The following is a 14361-nucleotide window of genomic DNA, read 5'->3' as shown; positions in this document are numbered from 1 at the left end:
ACTGGCAAATTTAATCTTGCATTAGAGCGCCTTCAGGAATGTTGTGCAGAATTTGACAACGGTTAGGCTGCTGATGTGCAGACACCACTGCATATCATGCTGACCAATATTGTCACACATTTCCTTGTATGCTCCCATCTGTCTGTGTCCATCTGCTGTCTCTTGTCTTTTGCTTAGAATGTAAACTTTTCGGGGAAGGGACAGCCTAGCACAGTAGGGTTCTGGTCCATGACTAGGGCTTGTAGACCCTATGTTAATACATATAGCAACAATCCTGAATTAACAAGGAAAGAGACTGATGTTAGATCTTTACTATGCTCCTATAGAGAACCATGTACAAACATGGTATTGAATGGACTTTACAGAGGCCATACAAGACCCAATGGAGCACATCACCCTTCACATCTTCTAATCAGAAATTTATGTTTACGCTGTTATATTTTACCTTCACAGCAGGTAGCATAACTGCTGAGTAACTCTCCTGAAGGCATTATTTACCATCAACACATGTGCCAGCAACAGCGCTATCCAGTGTTCAGCTTCCAGCAGCGTGTGTTCAAGTAGCAGTGCGTTGTTTGTGAGACAAGACAGACGGCCGTTTCATGACAAAATAGTGAACATTTTAAAAACAGATCTATGGGACTAAGAGGATAGTCTCTCCCTCTAGAGGAAGATTTCCATTGGGTTGCACCCTTGGGCTGTGAGCTTTCAAAAGAAAGGCCTCATTTTATTTAGCACAGCAGGCTAAAAGTTCATAGTGAGAAGCATTCCCCATGTCGTTGCACCCCGCACTTTTGCTACCACAAACATTTTATGCTATATTTTTTCAAATGTCACGGGTTCTATCAGAGTTGCCCTGGAATCTAAGACAAAGTTGAACTGGAGGCTACCACCACCCACTGGGGCCTTATTCATGAAAAATGTGTTTGGTTCTTCCAAAGCATTGGATATTGGATGACATCCTTCTGGGGATCCACTTAACTTTACCTTCTGTGCTGGTATTTCTTCTCTTGGCCTCAGCCATTAGGGGAGCTGCTGAAGCAACATGGATAAGCCAGCCATACATAAATGAGAACCAACCCCAGATCTCCCTTACATCAAATGTAAATGGCACCATCACCCAGCATTCTGAGTGCCCAACATCTGCATCTGGATGAAAGCAGCTGGATAAAGCTGAACCCAGGCAGCATTGGTGGGAAGAAGGAAACTGAAGAATATACCTCCTCTGTAACATCCTCCATTGCAACAACTATTATGACTGGTAGATCAGTCTGCAGCCTTGGAGGACATTTGGACTCCCCAGTGCTACTGCAAGACCACATAGCAGGAAGTCCAATTCCATCTGCCTCTGATCAGAAGACTATGCCCCATCCTACTGGGCACAAATCTAGCCACACAGCAAACCACATGTGACACCTTCAGGCTTTATTAGTGCAATTCCCATCTAGGAGTAAGGCCACATGCCTACAAGCTCCATCTGATACAAAACAGTTGTCCACATACGTAGTAACACATCACCTCAGTGCTCAGCTCTTTGTGCTGGCTCCCTACTGACCACAGAGTCCAGTTCAGGAAACAATCTGCCCTCTCCATGGGATTGGCTCCAGGTACATGAGAGATCGCCTCTCCCTCCATACCCATGACCTCTTATGACAGCTATGCTCCATTAGAACACTGGAACCATCAACTCAGCAAAGGGAGGCTTGCAAGCTACGCATGAAGCTGAATAGGATGAGATACTGGCTTTGTAGTACTGCTTTTTTAATATAATATTTAAATGCAATATAGTGTGTACTATATTTTAATTTTGCCATTGTCACACCTAGCCACCTGTGCATGCTTATGAAGTTTAAGATGGACAGCACTACTAATTCTAAATTAAAGTATTGCAAATCAACACAGACTGGTTACTACTGAAACCAAAAGAATCACCTTGGCTGCTGCAAGCCCTGCTCAAAAGGATACCAGGCAAAGATGGCTGCCCCTAGGCTTTCACAGAAACACGATGGGTGAAAATGAAAAGGCAGACAGGAAACAGAATCAACACTATGACTTGTCAAAATGGCAGGCAGAAACCTTGTAGAATTATAGTGGGACGAACAACAGAGCTGGTGCAACTCTACAATACCTGCACCTTCAGTCTACGTTAATATGGAAGCAGTCTGAACTGATCCAGTCTATGGGGAAGGTCTTCAAACTTACCTGGATCTGGTGCAATTGTTCTGATACTGGGAATGGCTGACAGACATTAGAAGCACTTGTGTATGGACATGAAGCGTATTGCAAGTGATCCACGTTTGACCTAGTTTGGAGGAACATTAATATTGTTTAATGTAGATGGTCTAGTCGGTGCAAAACATGGACAAACCATTTAATCACTATACTTCATGTTTCCTCTCTGTAAAATGGAAATAATATTGACCATGCTCATGGGGATGCCTGCTTAATGTTTGCTGAAGTGATTGAAGGCCTATAGATGGACGGTGCTAGAAAAGGGTAAAGTATTATTTCCTCTCACATCCCCAGTGAGAAATTATAGATTAACTATGAAACTTGTGTTATTAATCCCATTTCCAACTCTTTTTCCCTATACCTTGAACACAGCAAGGGGCAGAAGAGAGGATTTCAGTGTCTCAAGTGGAACTCCTATTTAGGCTGCACAATGAGCTACAGAGGCATGAGGCTACTTTACCCTAATTTCTGCACAGAAAGGCCTCTTAAAACCAACTGAACTCCACCTGTCTAGCTTTCATCTTAATTTCCGGTGTGTTTTACAGCAAGAACATCGCACAGCAATCTAAAAAACATGAAAAATTTTATTGAAAAACGATGACATACAAATGGTGATTTGGTCCCAACAGAAAACAGACCAGAATGAGATTTTTCATATTTCAAAATAAAACATCCAGCAAGAATTTTCCCAGAACTGCACCATTTGTGCCATCTCACTTAACATGCAGAACTAACCAAAAAACCTTTTAAGAAAGCTAACAATAGACTGAACTGTAACGACTGCAGCCACCCACACCTGCAGCCGCCCACACGTTTTCTTAAAGCAAGTTTCAGTTCAATTAGCATTCCATTTACTTTCCGGACAGGAAGCAGTTTTCCCTTTCCCGCATCAATACAGAAAGAGCTTTGAACTGTTTCCCCTTAATATAAAACAGAAAAGATGTCTGAAAACCAAATTAGATGTTTGCTAATAAAAGCTGAACTGCTTTAGAGATAAAGTCATCCCCCTGCTTAGGCCAATGAACACATGGCCAATAATCCACTGAGAAATCTCAATTCAAGTGGTAGACTAGGATTAGGGCTCAGTGGAAATTGCATCAGCAAAGAACGTAAGGAGTAAATATACATCTGAATAGCAACCTTTGGCACACATGTGATAGGCAAAGGAGTTAAGACTATAAATAGACACAGTATCTACACATTTTTTCCTTTAGAAGTTCAGATGAAAAAACAAGTTTTTAAAAATCAAGTAATATTTTTAAGAGGAAAAAAAGAGCCCTACTTGGATTTCACACTTATCAGCTTTCTAACATCCTCCATGTTCCTCTGTACCATAATTTTAAGTATTGACAAGATGGTTCCATTAACCATATGAATATTTCCTTCTTCTCATTCAGTTAATTTAGGACCAGAGCCATCAAATAAGCGCAATCTGAACTTTGAACCTTTTCCAAAGTCATACAAGCTTGGAGCAGGTATCTGTTTGGAAGCACTGCAACACCTTCTAACCTCACAAAATGGAGGTCATCGTCTTCCCTCCAGCATCCCACTGTTTTCATTATTTTTACACGCAGTAACGTTACAGCCTCTTAGATGCTATAGAATTTAAGTCTGTTTAGTAGGTTAATGACATTCACATGAGATGTTTTACATACTAATATAAGAGGTTTTCACCAACCTCACATAAAAAGTTAGATACAAGAGCAGAAGAAAGCTACACACATTTGCCCAGTAGAGAAATCAAGGTTTCAGATGTCAAGTTATACAACGGTTTCCAGCCTACTTCAATGCTGGTTCAAAATTCAGAATAATTTTTAACATGTACTTCTTAAACATTGTTTAAATATTAAACATTAAAGCTCTTCCAGAATCTTGGGCAAGAAGAGCAGGATAGAAAACTGAGTTAACAGCTGACAGAAATGGAACTTCTCTACCTACCCCCAAAGGCCCATGTCAGAAAGACTGTCTCCTCTCTTATAAAATGCCACTGCCAGCCAAAGGAGCAGAAATGCTGACTGCAAATTAAAGTTTTGATTTTAAAATCCATATGATGGGTTTTTAACTAGAAGAATGTCTCACCACATAAACTATTAAGGTATTGTGCAAAGCAAAGAAGTGTAGATAGTTGCTTTTCCAATAAATCTAAAGCTGCTTTGCTGAGGAGCTATTGCATGGGCTTCCTTCTAGTATGGGGGAAGTCAAGGAAAACAGATTGGGAATTACCATCCTAATACCACCTTTACCCAGAAGAATATTTTCACAAGAGGAACCTCAGTTCAGATGTCTTCAAGGAAACCTTAAGACTGACTCTTCGTTGACTGAGAAGATTACACGGTTTACTGAATACTGATAAATTTTTGTACTATTTTCTAATAAGTAGCTAACTGGATTCCTTTCCTGCAGTATCATTAGCTGGAATAAATTCCTGCAGTATAAATTAATAATCCAGATGCAATCTGAAACTCCAGAAAAACAGAGAATAGTTTTAATGACGTAAGTGTTTCTGGTTTACATAAACCACTAAGTCCAGGTTTACTTAGACACAAATTCTGCTCACTTTACTAATGCATCAAAGTTTGAGATTAGTCATGTAGGATTTGGCTCTTACTGAGACATTTACCCAAAGCTCAGTTAAAGCAGTGCCTCTATATCTGATTCACAAATTATCATTTATCGAGATTAAAATCAAAAGGTGTCAGTGAATTCAGCACCAGCCATGTCACAAATATTACCAAGGGCAACGTCTGGCTTTCCAATCTGATGCATAACAAGAGAGAACGGCCACAAAAGATAAAATGCCAAACCAATCAGCTGAAAACATCCTCTAGGCTTCTGCTTTATGAGTTCAGAGAAAACTGAACATTTTTAACTGGCCCTTAGGCGAAATTTAGTAACCAGCTTCCGATTGAGTCACTGATTTAACTTTCTACCAAAACTAGACCATATGAGTCTAGTGTTGAGTTATAACTTCTCACCCCCATCACACTGCAGCACAGATAATTTCTATATTTACATTTTAAGGTCAAGCCAAGTAGATCGAGGGATTGTTTTTCTTTCTGTGACTAATCAGAGATATCTTCTCCTTTCAGTACATTTGAGTAGCCTCTCATGAAGCTAACAGACTGAGCCAAGCATATGCCCCAAAGTCTTAATGGCTCACCAAGTATAAGTGGGGGGTCTGAACCACTGTTACATTCAATCTCTGCATTTTACTCTTTACAAAGGCAACTAAGAGGACAGGCCCAATAAGCCATTTGGAAAACCTCTACCTTGCTCAAAAGGCCACTGAACTTCTTGTAAAAGATGCTGCTTTTAACAGTCTATAAAGCTTCTCTTCAACATCCTAAAGTTGCGACTGCCCAACTCCAGATTCTTCTGGTTGTTACCCAGAAAACAAAAAAAAACCAAAACCAAAAACAAACAAACAAACAAACTTCAGGTCCACACCTCATACCTGGAAGGTAGAGGGAGTAAAAATCAGCCACAGAAACCTTCAGAAATTCACCATTTCAGCTTGAAATCTGGCTTCTATAATTCCATCTCCTCTTCTACACATCCAGATGTTCCCAAGCTACTATATAGACCTGGAGACAACACAGTTTGTTGTGCTTCAGAGAATGTTTCAGTTTGTGGCTGGAAGGCAGCTCCAAGAGTTGATTGCTTAGCCTGGCTCCCTTCTGTCCCCTGCTGCTTGTAGTTTTTAGCAACAGAAACAGATTTCAGTTTGTCTGTGAGGAATTCAGGGAGAGGTTTCCAGAGCACCAGCTCCATGGAGGGACGGCTCCTAGAAGGGATGGAGTCTTAGTTTAATCAAAACTCTCAATCACAGCTGTGACAAATGAAAACTACCTAATTTCATCATCCACTTAAGTCACTGTCTGTGCAGAAGCGTCCCCCCAAAGCACATGCACTAGTGTTTTCTCCGAACTTCTGGAGAAAGTTCAATTCCTCCCCTTGGGAGATTATTTCACAGCTAACAGGAAGTTTTTCCTTATTTTCATCGTAAGTTTCCCCTTTCTTAAGTTCATTCCATTACTCTCAATTCTAACCCAATGTACAACATGAAATAATTCTTCTCTCCCACTGCACCAGCCATGAAGCTCACTATTGTTCAGGACACTATGAGACCTTTCCCTTGATATGGAAACTTACATATATGAACAGCAGGCCATAAGGTTAGTGAAACTGAGAGAGTATATAACATTATGTATTATAGGGACCATAAAACAGAGTTTTTAGTCTATACGAATTCAGCATTCTTCTGTAAATTGCAAGTACTCTATGTTTAGCAATTACATATAATGCCCTGCTACACAATATAGTACTGTACATCACAAACACATTATCAAAGAGTCTTCCAACAGTAATGCTATAAAGAATCACAGTGAAATCAACTCTTGCTCAACAGAGGAGAGATGGACTCTGTAGGCAAACCCCTTTTCCCCATTTGGGTATGTTATCTGTGTTGCTCCAACATTTCCTCAAGAACTTACATGGATTCTATTATTTTTTTTGTCAGGACTTGATCAAAATCCCTCCTCAGTCCCTTTTGAAGAGTATCAGACAGGACAAGGGTGGGCAGATTGCTAGTATTCCCATCGGCATGAACATCTTCATCTTCATCAATTATCCTAAGAGTGGAGGCAGGAAAGGGGGAAATAATACATCTTATTATTGACCATATCACTGACAAATATGTATACCTATTGCTAATTGAAATCCCATTCAGGGGAGAGTATGCAGTTCAACCACACAATATAGAGTTAAGCCGCAATTTCATCTTCCCAGCTCCCTGTAGTTCAGCGTCAAAAATTATTTTCAGCCTCTCTGAAAGGTCCTGAATTTTGGTGACCCCATGCTACAGCTGCTTAGAGTACGGATTAGAATGACCCAAAGCTTTACCATTTAGGATGCACTGCAAAAATTGCATTTTTGGTAAAGCTCTTGTATATAAATTTCTAAGAATATCCACAAATATACCCCAGCAGTGCAACCAAAATCCTAGAAAAGGGCAAACAGAAAAATCCTGTATGTATTCTACTATGGACCTCACAGTGCAGATCCAGACAGCTGTTACAAAAGTCAGATCTCACATCACAGACTAATCGATCTAAAGGTGTAACTCACTGCTACAAAACTTTGTTAACACTGATTTAAGGTTGACCTGCAGCACTGTGTACCCTTTCAGAACACCGAGTGCATCTATATTTAAGCTACTGAAATCCAAAAAATACTGTCTTGTGGGCTGAAGTATCATTTTAAAGTGTTCACTGTAGTTTCTGCAATGCTTATTTTTCTGTATGAAGTGGGGGGGGGGATACCAACTTTGAAGTTTACTGTGACTGATTTAAAAAAAAAAACTATGACTACATTTTCTTTAGACCCTTTTTCACAGGAGCTACAGCACTTTGAAGGATGAAACTGATAAGTGTGAATCCTTGGTTTGTGTAGACTGGATGAATTACAGAAATTTCAATTTTGTTTTCCGTATTTATTTTTCCAAGATTATCATAAAGTTTGTTACTCTTTTGACTGACAACAGTATCCTGGTGCTGCAATAGTTGACCTTATACCAGTCCTTAAAATAAGGCCTTCTATTATGAATGTGTTTCCTGATGCTCAACAGCTCCTTTCACAAGAGTCCCAGCCAGAAAGGATGGATGGTCCACTGGCTAGCATACTAGCCTAGGACTTGGGAGACCCCAGGTTCAACTCTCAGCTCTGGGGCAAATCACTTACGTCTCTCTGTGCCTCAGTTCCACATCTGTAAAATGGAGACAATATCACCTCCCTCCCTGTGTCATGAGAATAAATACATTAAAGACAGATGTTCAAATACTACAACAGGGGCCACGGATGTAAGACAGATGGTGAGAAACAGTGGGACTATTTCCTGAACATGTGGCATAGTTACATTACCTTTATGCTACTTCTTACTAGTATCATTCATTCAATCTTTCCTCTCTTAATTTATGCTATTTTCCTTGACAATACTTAAGTAAAATTTGAGTATGCATATGAATTTTAGAACACTGAAATACTAGATCTCAAACCAGAAGCTTTGCTCTAAGGGCAAATCTTCCAGAAGGAGCCCCTAGGTAATGCAGGCAGAAAGAATGCATAACACGTTCTCAGCAAGCTGCCAAGGGCAGGACTTTAACTTGTAGTACATAGGTGTTGCTCAGATGCAATGGCTACAGGACGTCACCCTGAGTTTCCCAGTGACCATGTCAGGCTGCCTGCAAAAATTCTGGCTTGCAACTTTCTCTAGCTTGTGCAACATCGTAAATTTATCTTTAACCCTGAATAACTGTAATACTGTAACCCTAAATGGGCAGTGGGTGCCGGACACTAGCTGAAATCAATCCTGACTCCATAACACCAATTCAGGGAGGATAAGAGGCATAGTTTGAGCTCCCTGTGTGTCAAAATAAAGTTAAGAACTGAAAAATGTTGATATTTTTGGTTTTTGGGGGGACTTTATCTTGAGAATGCCTTGCTCACAATTATCTCAAATTTGGACCAATCACTGTATCTCAGATTCTCATGAGGTTATGACAATCCAAGTCACCATGTGGATTTTAGAGCACTTCAAAAAAAAATCAGTTGTTAAACAGTAAGCTAATCTCAACCCTACTTATAGTGGTGCTGTCACCCCACTACAATAAACTCAGTTATCCCTTAGATGATGCCTATGAATAAAGGGAAAGCTAGTAAAAAACCCACTCTACTCAATCCCTGCGTTTACCTGTCCTCAATTTCCTGAAGCTTCCTGCGGGCAACCTCGCACTGATGTTCCCCCATTGTCTGATCCATATCTTCACAGGGAATTTCTAACAAGCCAGCTTCATGAAGACTACCAATGCACTGCCTTGCTACCTCCCCAGCTGCCTGCTGACCTGCACAGAGAATCTCTTCAGTGCTGGGATTCGGAGAGTAGTGCACAGTTTCAATCAGTCTCTTCTTCTTCACAGGGCAACTAGGAAACAAAGCAAATTTATAGTTGGCAACAGAGAAATCTCTGACATTGTAAAAAACTATTAAGATCTTTGTCTGTCAAACCTATTTCTACAGAGCTGCATACTTTGTCTGTTAAGAAAGACTTCACTTCCAATGTACAAGAAGAAATTTTAGCTCCTCATAATACAAAAATGCCTTTTCAAGAAAATCAGAATCACACATTCAGTTAGATTTGTATTATACACACTGGAGTGGATTCAAGGTTTCTGTTTATGTTCAGGAAAAAACAAATTGAGAAAGGTTCCAAACAGCAGTAGTATTGGGAAAGATTCCCTCACCCAAGCACAGTGCAATCTTTTGAGCTCTACCCTGGATCATGCATCATTCACTTCCCTCCACCACACAGGACAGAGAGCGAATCAGGCTAAAAGCAGTTCACTGAAGACAAGTTAAACTTACCCATCCACCTCTTCCTCTAGTTTATGCTTCTTTCCACAGCGAAGAGAAACTCTGGAAAGGGAGAATGAACAGTTATTTGACTAGTAACAGTGTTTTACACCTTTGGATAGAATTGAGCGTGATCAAGAAAATTAAAGCATATGTTTCTGGCGGGCGATGTTCCATGGCTTTCAGTGTACAGGTCACCTTGATATAATCAGATGAGGGGAAAAAGAGAGCCAAAGATGCATTAATCTAGAAACATATCTGTTAACTAAAAAGAAAGCAGTTGGAGTATAAAGGGAAGCAGTTTACCTTCGCTCATCTCTCCTTGAAATTAGTTACCTGAATATAATTGAAATAGGGCAACATTTGGATCATCTGGTAACTAGTCTCAACCATGATGGCCAAAGTAGAAGGCAAGTTCAGATAAGTGTGAAGCATGACATTTTAAACATTACACATGTATTTTTGCTCCCAAAAATAAAGACAGAACACTAACACAGGGTTTGCTCAGTTGCCTTTTGCTGATTTCCATGAAGTTTCTTTCCTGTACTATGTTTGTAGAGGAAGGTGGGAAAGAAATAGATTTATTTTTCCTGAAGCATTGCTGTTTCTTGAAGTGAGTGCTTAATTATCATAGAATCATAAATTAGGGTTGGAAGAGACCTCAGGAGGTCATCTAGTCCAACCCGCTGCTCAAACAGGGACCAACCCCAACTAAATCATCCCAGCCAGGGCTTTGTCAAGCAGGGCCTTAAAAACCTCTAAGAATGGAGGTTCCACCACCTCCTAGGTAACCCATTCCAATGCTTCACCACCCTCCTAGTGAAATAGTGTTTCTTAATATCCAACCTAGACCTCCCACACTGCAACTTGAGACCATTACTCCTTGTTCTGTCATCTGCCACCACTGAGAACAGCCAAGCTCCATCCTCTTTGGAACCCCCTTTCAGGTCGTTGAAAGCAGCTATCAAATCCCCCCTCACTCTTCTCTTCTGCAGACTAAATAAGCCTAGTTCCCTCAGACTCTCCTCATAAAATCATGTGCCCCAGCCCCCTGATCATTTTCCTTGCCCTCTGCTGGACTCTCTCCAGTTTGTCCACATCCTTTCTGTAGTGGGAGGACCAAAACTGGAAGCAATACTCCAGACATGGCCTCACCAGTGCCAAATAGACGGGAATAATCACTTCCCTCAATCTGCTGGCAACGCTCCTAATAATGCAGCCCAATATGCCGTTAGCCTTCTTGGCAACAAGGGCACACTGTTGATTCATATCCAGCTTCTCATCCCCTGTAATCCCCAGGTCCTTTTCTGCAGAACTGCCGCTTCGCCAGCCAGTCCCCAGCCTGTAGCGGTGCATGGGATTCTTCCATACTAAGTGCAGGACTCTGCACTTGTCCTTGCTGAATCTCATCAGATTTCTTTTGGCCCAATCCTCCAATTTGTCTAGGTTACTCTAGACCCTATCCCTCCCTCCAGCGCATCTACCTCTCCCCCACACCTTAGTGTGATCCGAGAACTTGCTGAGCGTGCAATCCATCCCATCATCCAGATCATTAATGAAGATGATGGGGAAAAAAATAGCCCCAGGACTGACCCCTTAGGCACTCCACTCGATACCGGCTGCCAACCAGACATCAAGCCATTGATCACTACCCGTTGAGCCCAACAACCTAGCCAGCTTTCTATCCACTTTATCGTCCATTCATCCAATCCATACTACTTTAACTTGCTGGCAAGAATACTGTGGGAGGCCGTATCTAAAGCTTTGCTAAAGTCAAGATATATCATGTCCACCGCTTTCCCCATATCCACAGAGCCAGTTTATCTCATCATAGAAGGCAATCAGGTTGGTCAGGCATGACTTGCGCTTCGTGAATCCATGTGGACTGTTCCTGATCACCTTCCTCTCCAAGTGCTTCAAAATGGACTCACTGATGACCTGCTCCATGATTTTTCCAGGACTGAGGTGAAGCTGACGGGTCTGTAGTTCCCCAGACTCTCCTTCTTCCCTTTTTTAAAGATGGGCACTGTATTTGCCTTTTTCCAATTGTGAAGCTTTAGTCTCTTAACATGGTTTAATGGCACATTAATCAAACTAACCACAGAAACAGAATAATCAAAAATCTGCAGTGTAATACTGATCTGGATACACACACTTTTCATCCACATTAAAAAGAATGCAGCCGTCTCCTTTTGTATGGCATTTGAGAAGCAACGGGCTGGGATTATAATTCAATGTTAAGATTCTAAAGCCATTCTAATGCTTTTAGAGTATCTGGGTGGATATCTCTGTACCACCACTGTAAGCATGAATGGGGAATTGTTCTGTGATGCATCGCAGGGTTTGTAGCTCAACATGAGGCTTTCTTCCGGCAGCTCACGGAAGCTACTAGATCGCATGCCCTGATTCTCATGGGTGACTTTAATTTTCCTGATATCTGCTGGGAGAGCAATACAGCGGTGCATAGACAATCCAGGAAGTTTTTGGAAAGCGTAGGGGACAATTTCCTGGCGCAAGTGCTAGAGGAGCCAACTAGGGGGGGTGCTTCTCTTGACCTGCTGCTCACAAACCGGGTAGAATTAGTGGGGGAAGCAAAAGTGGATGGGAATGTGGGAGGCAGTGACCATGAGTTGGTTGAGTTCAGGATCCTGACGCAGGGAACAAAGGTAAGCAGCAGGATACGGACCCTGGACTTCAGGAAAGCAGACTTCGACTCCCTCAGGGAACGGATGGCCAGGATCCCCTGGGGGACTAACTTGAAGGGGAAAGGAGTCCAGGAGAGCTGGCTGTATTTCAAGGAATCCCTGTTGAGGTTACAGGGACAAACCATCCCGATGAGTCGAAAGAATAGTAAATATGGCAGGCGACCAACTTGGCTTAATGGTGAAATCCTAGCGGATCTTAAACATAAAAAAGAAGCTTACAAGAAGTGGAAGGTTAGACATATGACCAGGGAAGAGTATAAAAATATTGCTCGGGCATGTAGGAATGTTATCAGGAGGGCCAAATCGCACCTGGAGCTGCAGCTAGCCAGAGATGTCAAGAGTAACAAGAAGGGTTTCTTCAGGTATGTTGGCAACAAGAAGAAAGCCAAGGAATGTGTGGGCCCCTTACTGAATGAGGGAGGCAACCTAGTGACAGAGGATGTGGAAAAAGCTAATGTACTCAATGCTTTTTTTGCCTCTGTTTTCACTAACAAGGTCAGCTCTCAGACTGCTGCGCTGGGCATCACAAAATGCGGAAGAGATGGCCAGCCCTCTGTGGAGATAGAGGCGGTTAGGGACTATTTAGAAAAGCTGGACATGCACAAGTCCATGGGGCCGGACGAGTTGCATCCGAGAGTGCTGAAGGAATTGGCGGCTGTGATTGCAGAGCCACTGGCCATTATCTTTGAAAACTCGTGGCGAACCGGGGAAGTCCCGGATGACTGGAAAAAGGCTAATGTAGTGCCAATCTTTAAAAAAGGGAAGAAGGAAGATCCTGGGAACTACAGGCCAGTCAGCCTCACCTCAGTTCCTGGAAAAATCATGGAGCAGGTCCTCAAAGAATCAATCCTGAAGCACTTGCATGAGAGGAAAGTGATCAGGAACAGCCAGCATGGATTCACCAAGGGAAGGTCATGCCTGACTAATCTAATCACCTTTTATGATGAGATTACTGGTTCTGTGGATGAAGGGAAAGCAGTGGATGTATTGTTTCTTGACTTTAGCAAAGCTTTTGACACGGTCTCCCATAGTATTCTTGTCAGCAAGTTAAGGAAGTATGGGCTGGATGAATGCACTATAAGGTGGGTAGAAAGCTGGCTAGATTGTCGGGCTCAACGGGTAGTGATCAATGGCTCCATGTCTAGTTGGCAGCCGGTATCAAGTGGAGTGCCCCAAGGGTCGGTCCTGGGGCCGGTTTTATTCAATATCTTCATAAATGATCTGGAGGATGGTGTGGATTGCACTCTCAGCAAATTTGCGGATGATACTAAACTGGGAGGAGTGGTAGATACGCTGGAGGGGAGGGATAGGATACAGAAGGACCTAGACCAATTGGAAGATTGGGCCAAAAGGAATCTGATGAGGTTCAATAAGGATAAGTGCAGGGTCCTGCACTTAGGACGGAAGAACCCAATGCACAGCTACAGACTAGGGACCGAATGGCTAGGCAGCAGTTCTGCGGAAAAGGACCTAGGGGTGACAGTGGACGAGAAGCTGGATATGAGTCAGCAGTGTGCCCTTGTTGCCAAGAAGGCCAATGGCATTTTGGGATGTATAAGTAGGGGCATAGCGAGCAGATCGAGGGACGTGATCGTTCCCCTCTATTCGACATTGGTGAGGCCTCATCTGGAGTACTGTGTCCAGTTTTGGGCCCCACACTTCAAGAAGGATGTGGATAAATTGGAGAGAGTCCAGCGAAGGGCAACAAAAATGATTAGGGGACTGGAACACATGAGTTATGAGGAGAGGCTGAGGGAGCTGGGATTGTTTAGCCTGCAGAAGAGAAGAATGAGGGGGGATTTGATAGCTGCTTTCAACTACCTGAAAGGGGGTTCCAAAGAGGATGGCTCTAGACTGTTCTCAATGGTAGCAGATGACAGAACGAGGAGTAATGGTCTCAAGTTGCAGTGGGGGAGGTTTAGATTGGATATTAGGAAAAACTTTTTCACTAAGAGGGTGGTGAAACACTGGAATGCGTTACCTAGGGAGGTGGTAGAATCTCCTTCCTTAGAGGTTT

General features: G+C 42.3%; 1 protein-coding gene across 3 annotated transcripts in view; it reads right to left on the bottom strand.

Annotated features, from left to right (window-relative positions):
* The window catches only part of CCDC117 (coiled-coil domain containing 117), a 66036-nt gene that overhangs the window by 48548 nt on the left and 3127 nt on the right, over nt 1-14361 (bottom strand). For 2 of the 3 annotated variants that reach the window (XM_073312706.1, XM_073312708.1), the window contains exons 3-6: nt 9652-9702; nt 8981-9211; nt 6726-6863; nt 2203-2302 (exon numbers count right to left, since the gene is read on the bottom strand). In XM_073312706.1, the coding sequence (XP_073168807.1) occupies nt 2203-2302; nt 6726-6863; nt 8981-9211; nt 9652-9702 (520 nt within the window). Of the gene's footprint in view, nt 1-2202; nt 2303-2397; nt 6017-6725; nt 6864-8980; nt 9212-9651; nt 9703-14361 lie in introns of those variants that run through there. The other variant, XM_073312707.1, reaches the window with a different exon arrangement.

The sequence above is a fragment of the Lepidochelys kempii genome, chromosome 15 (assembly GCF_965140265.1).
Source record: "Lepidochelys kempii isolate rLepKem1 chromosome 15, rLepKem1.hap2, whole genome shotgun sequence".
NCBI lineage: Eukaryota > Metazoa > Chordata > Testudines > Cheloniidae > Lepidochelys > Lepidochelys kempii.
Note: the sequence above shows the minus strand (reverse complement) of the source record. Positions and strands in the feature narration are given on the sequence as shown.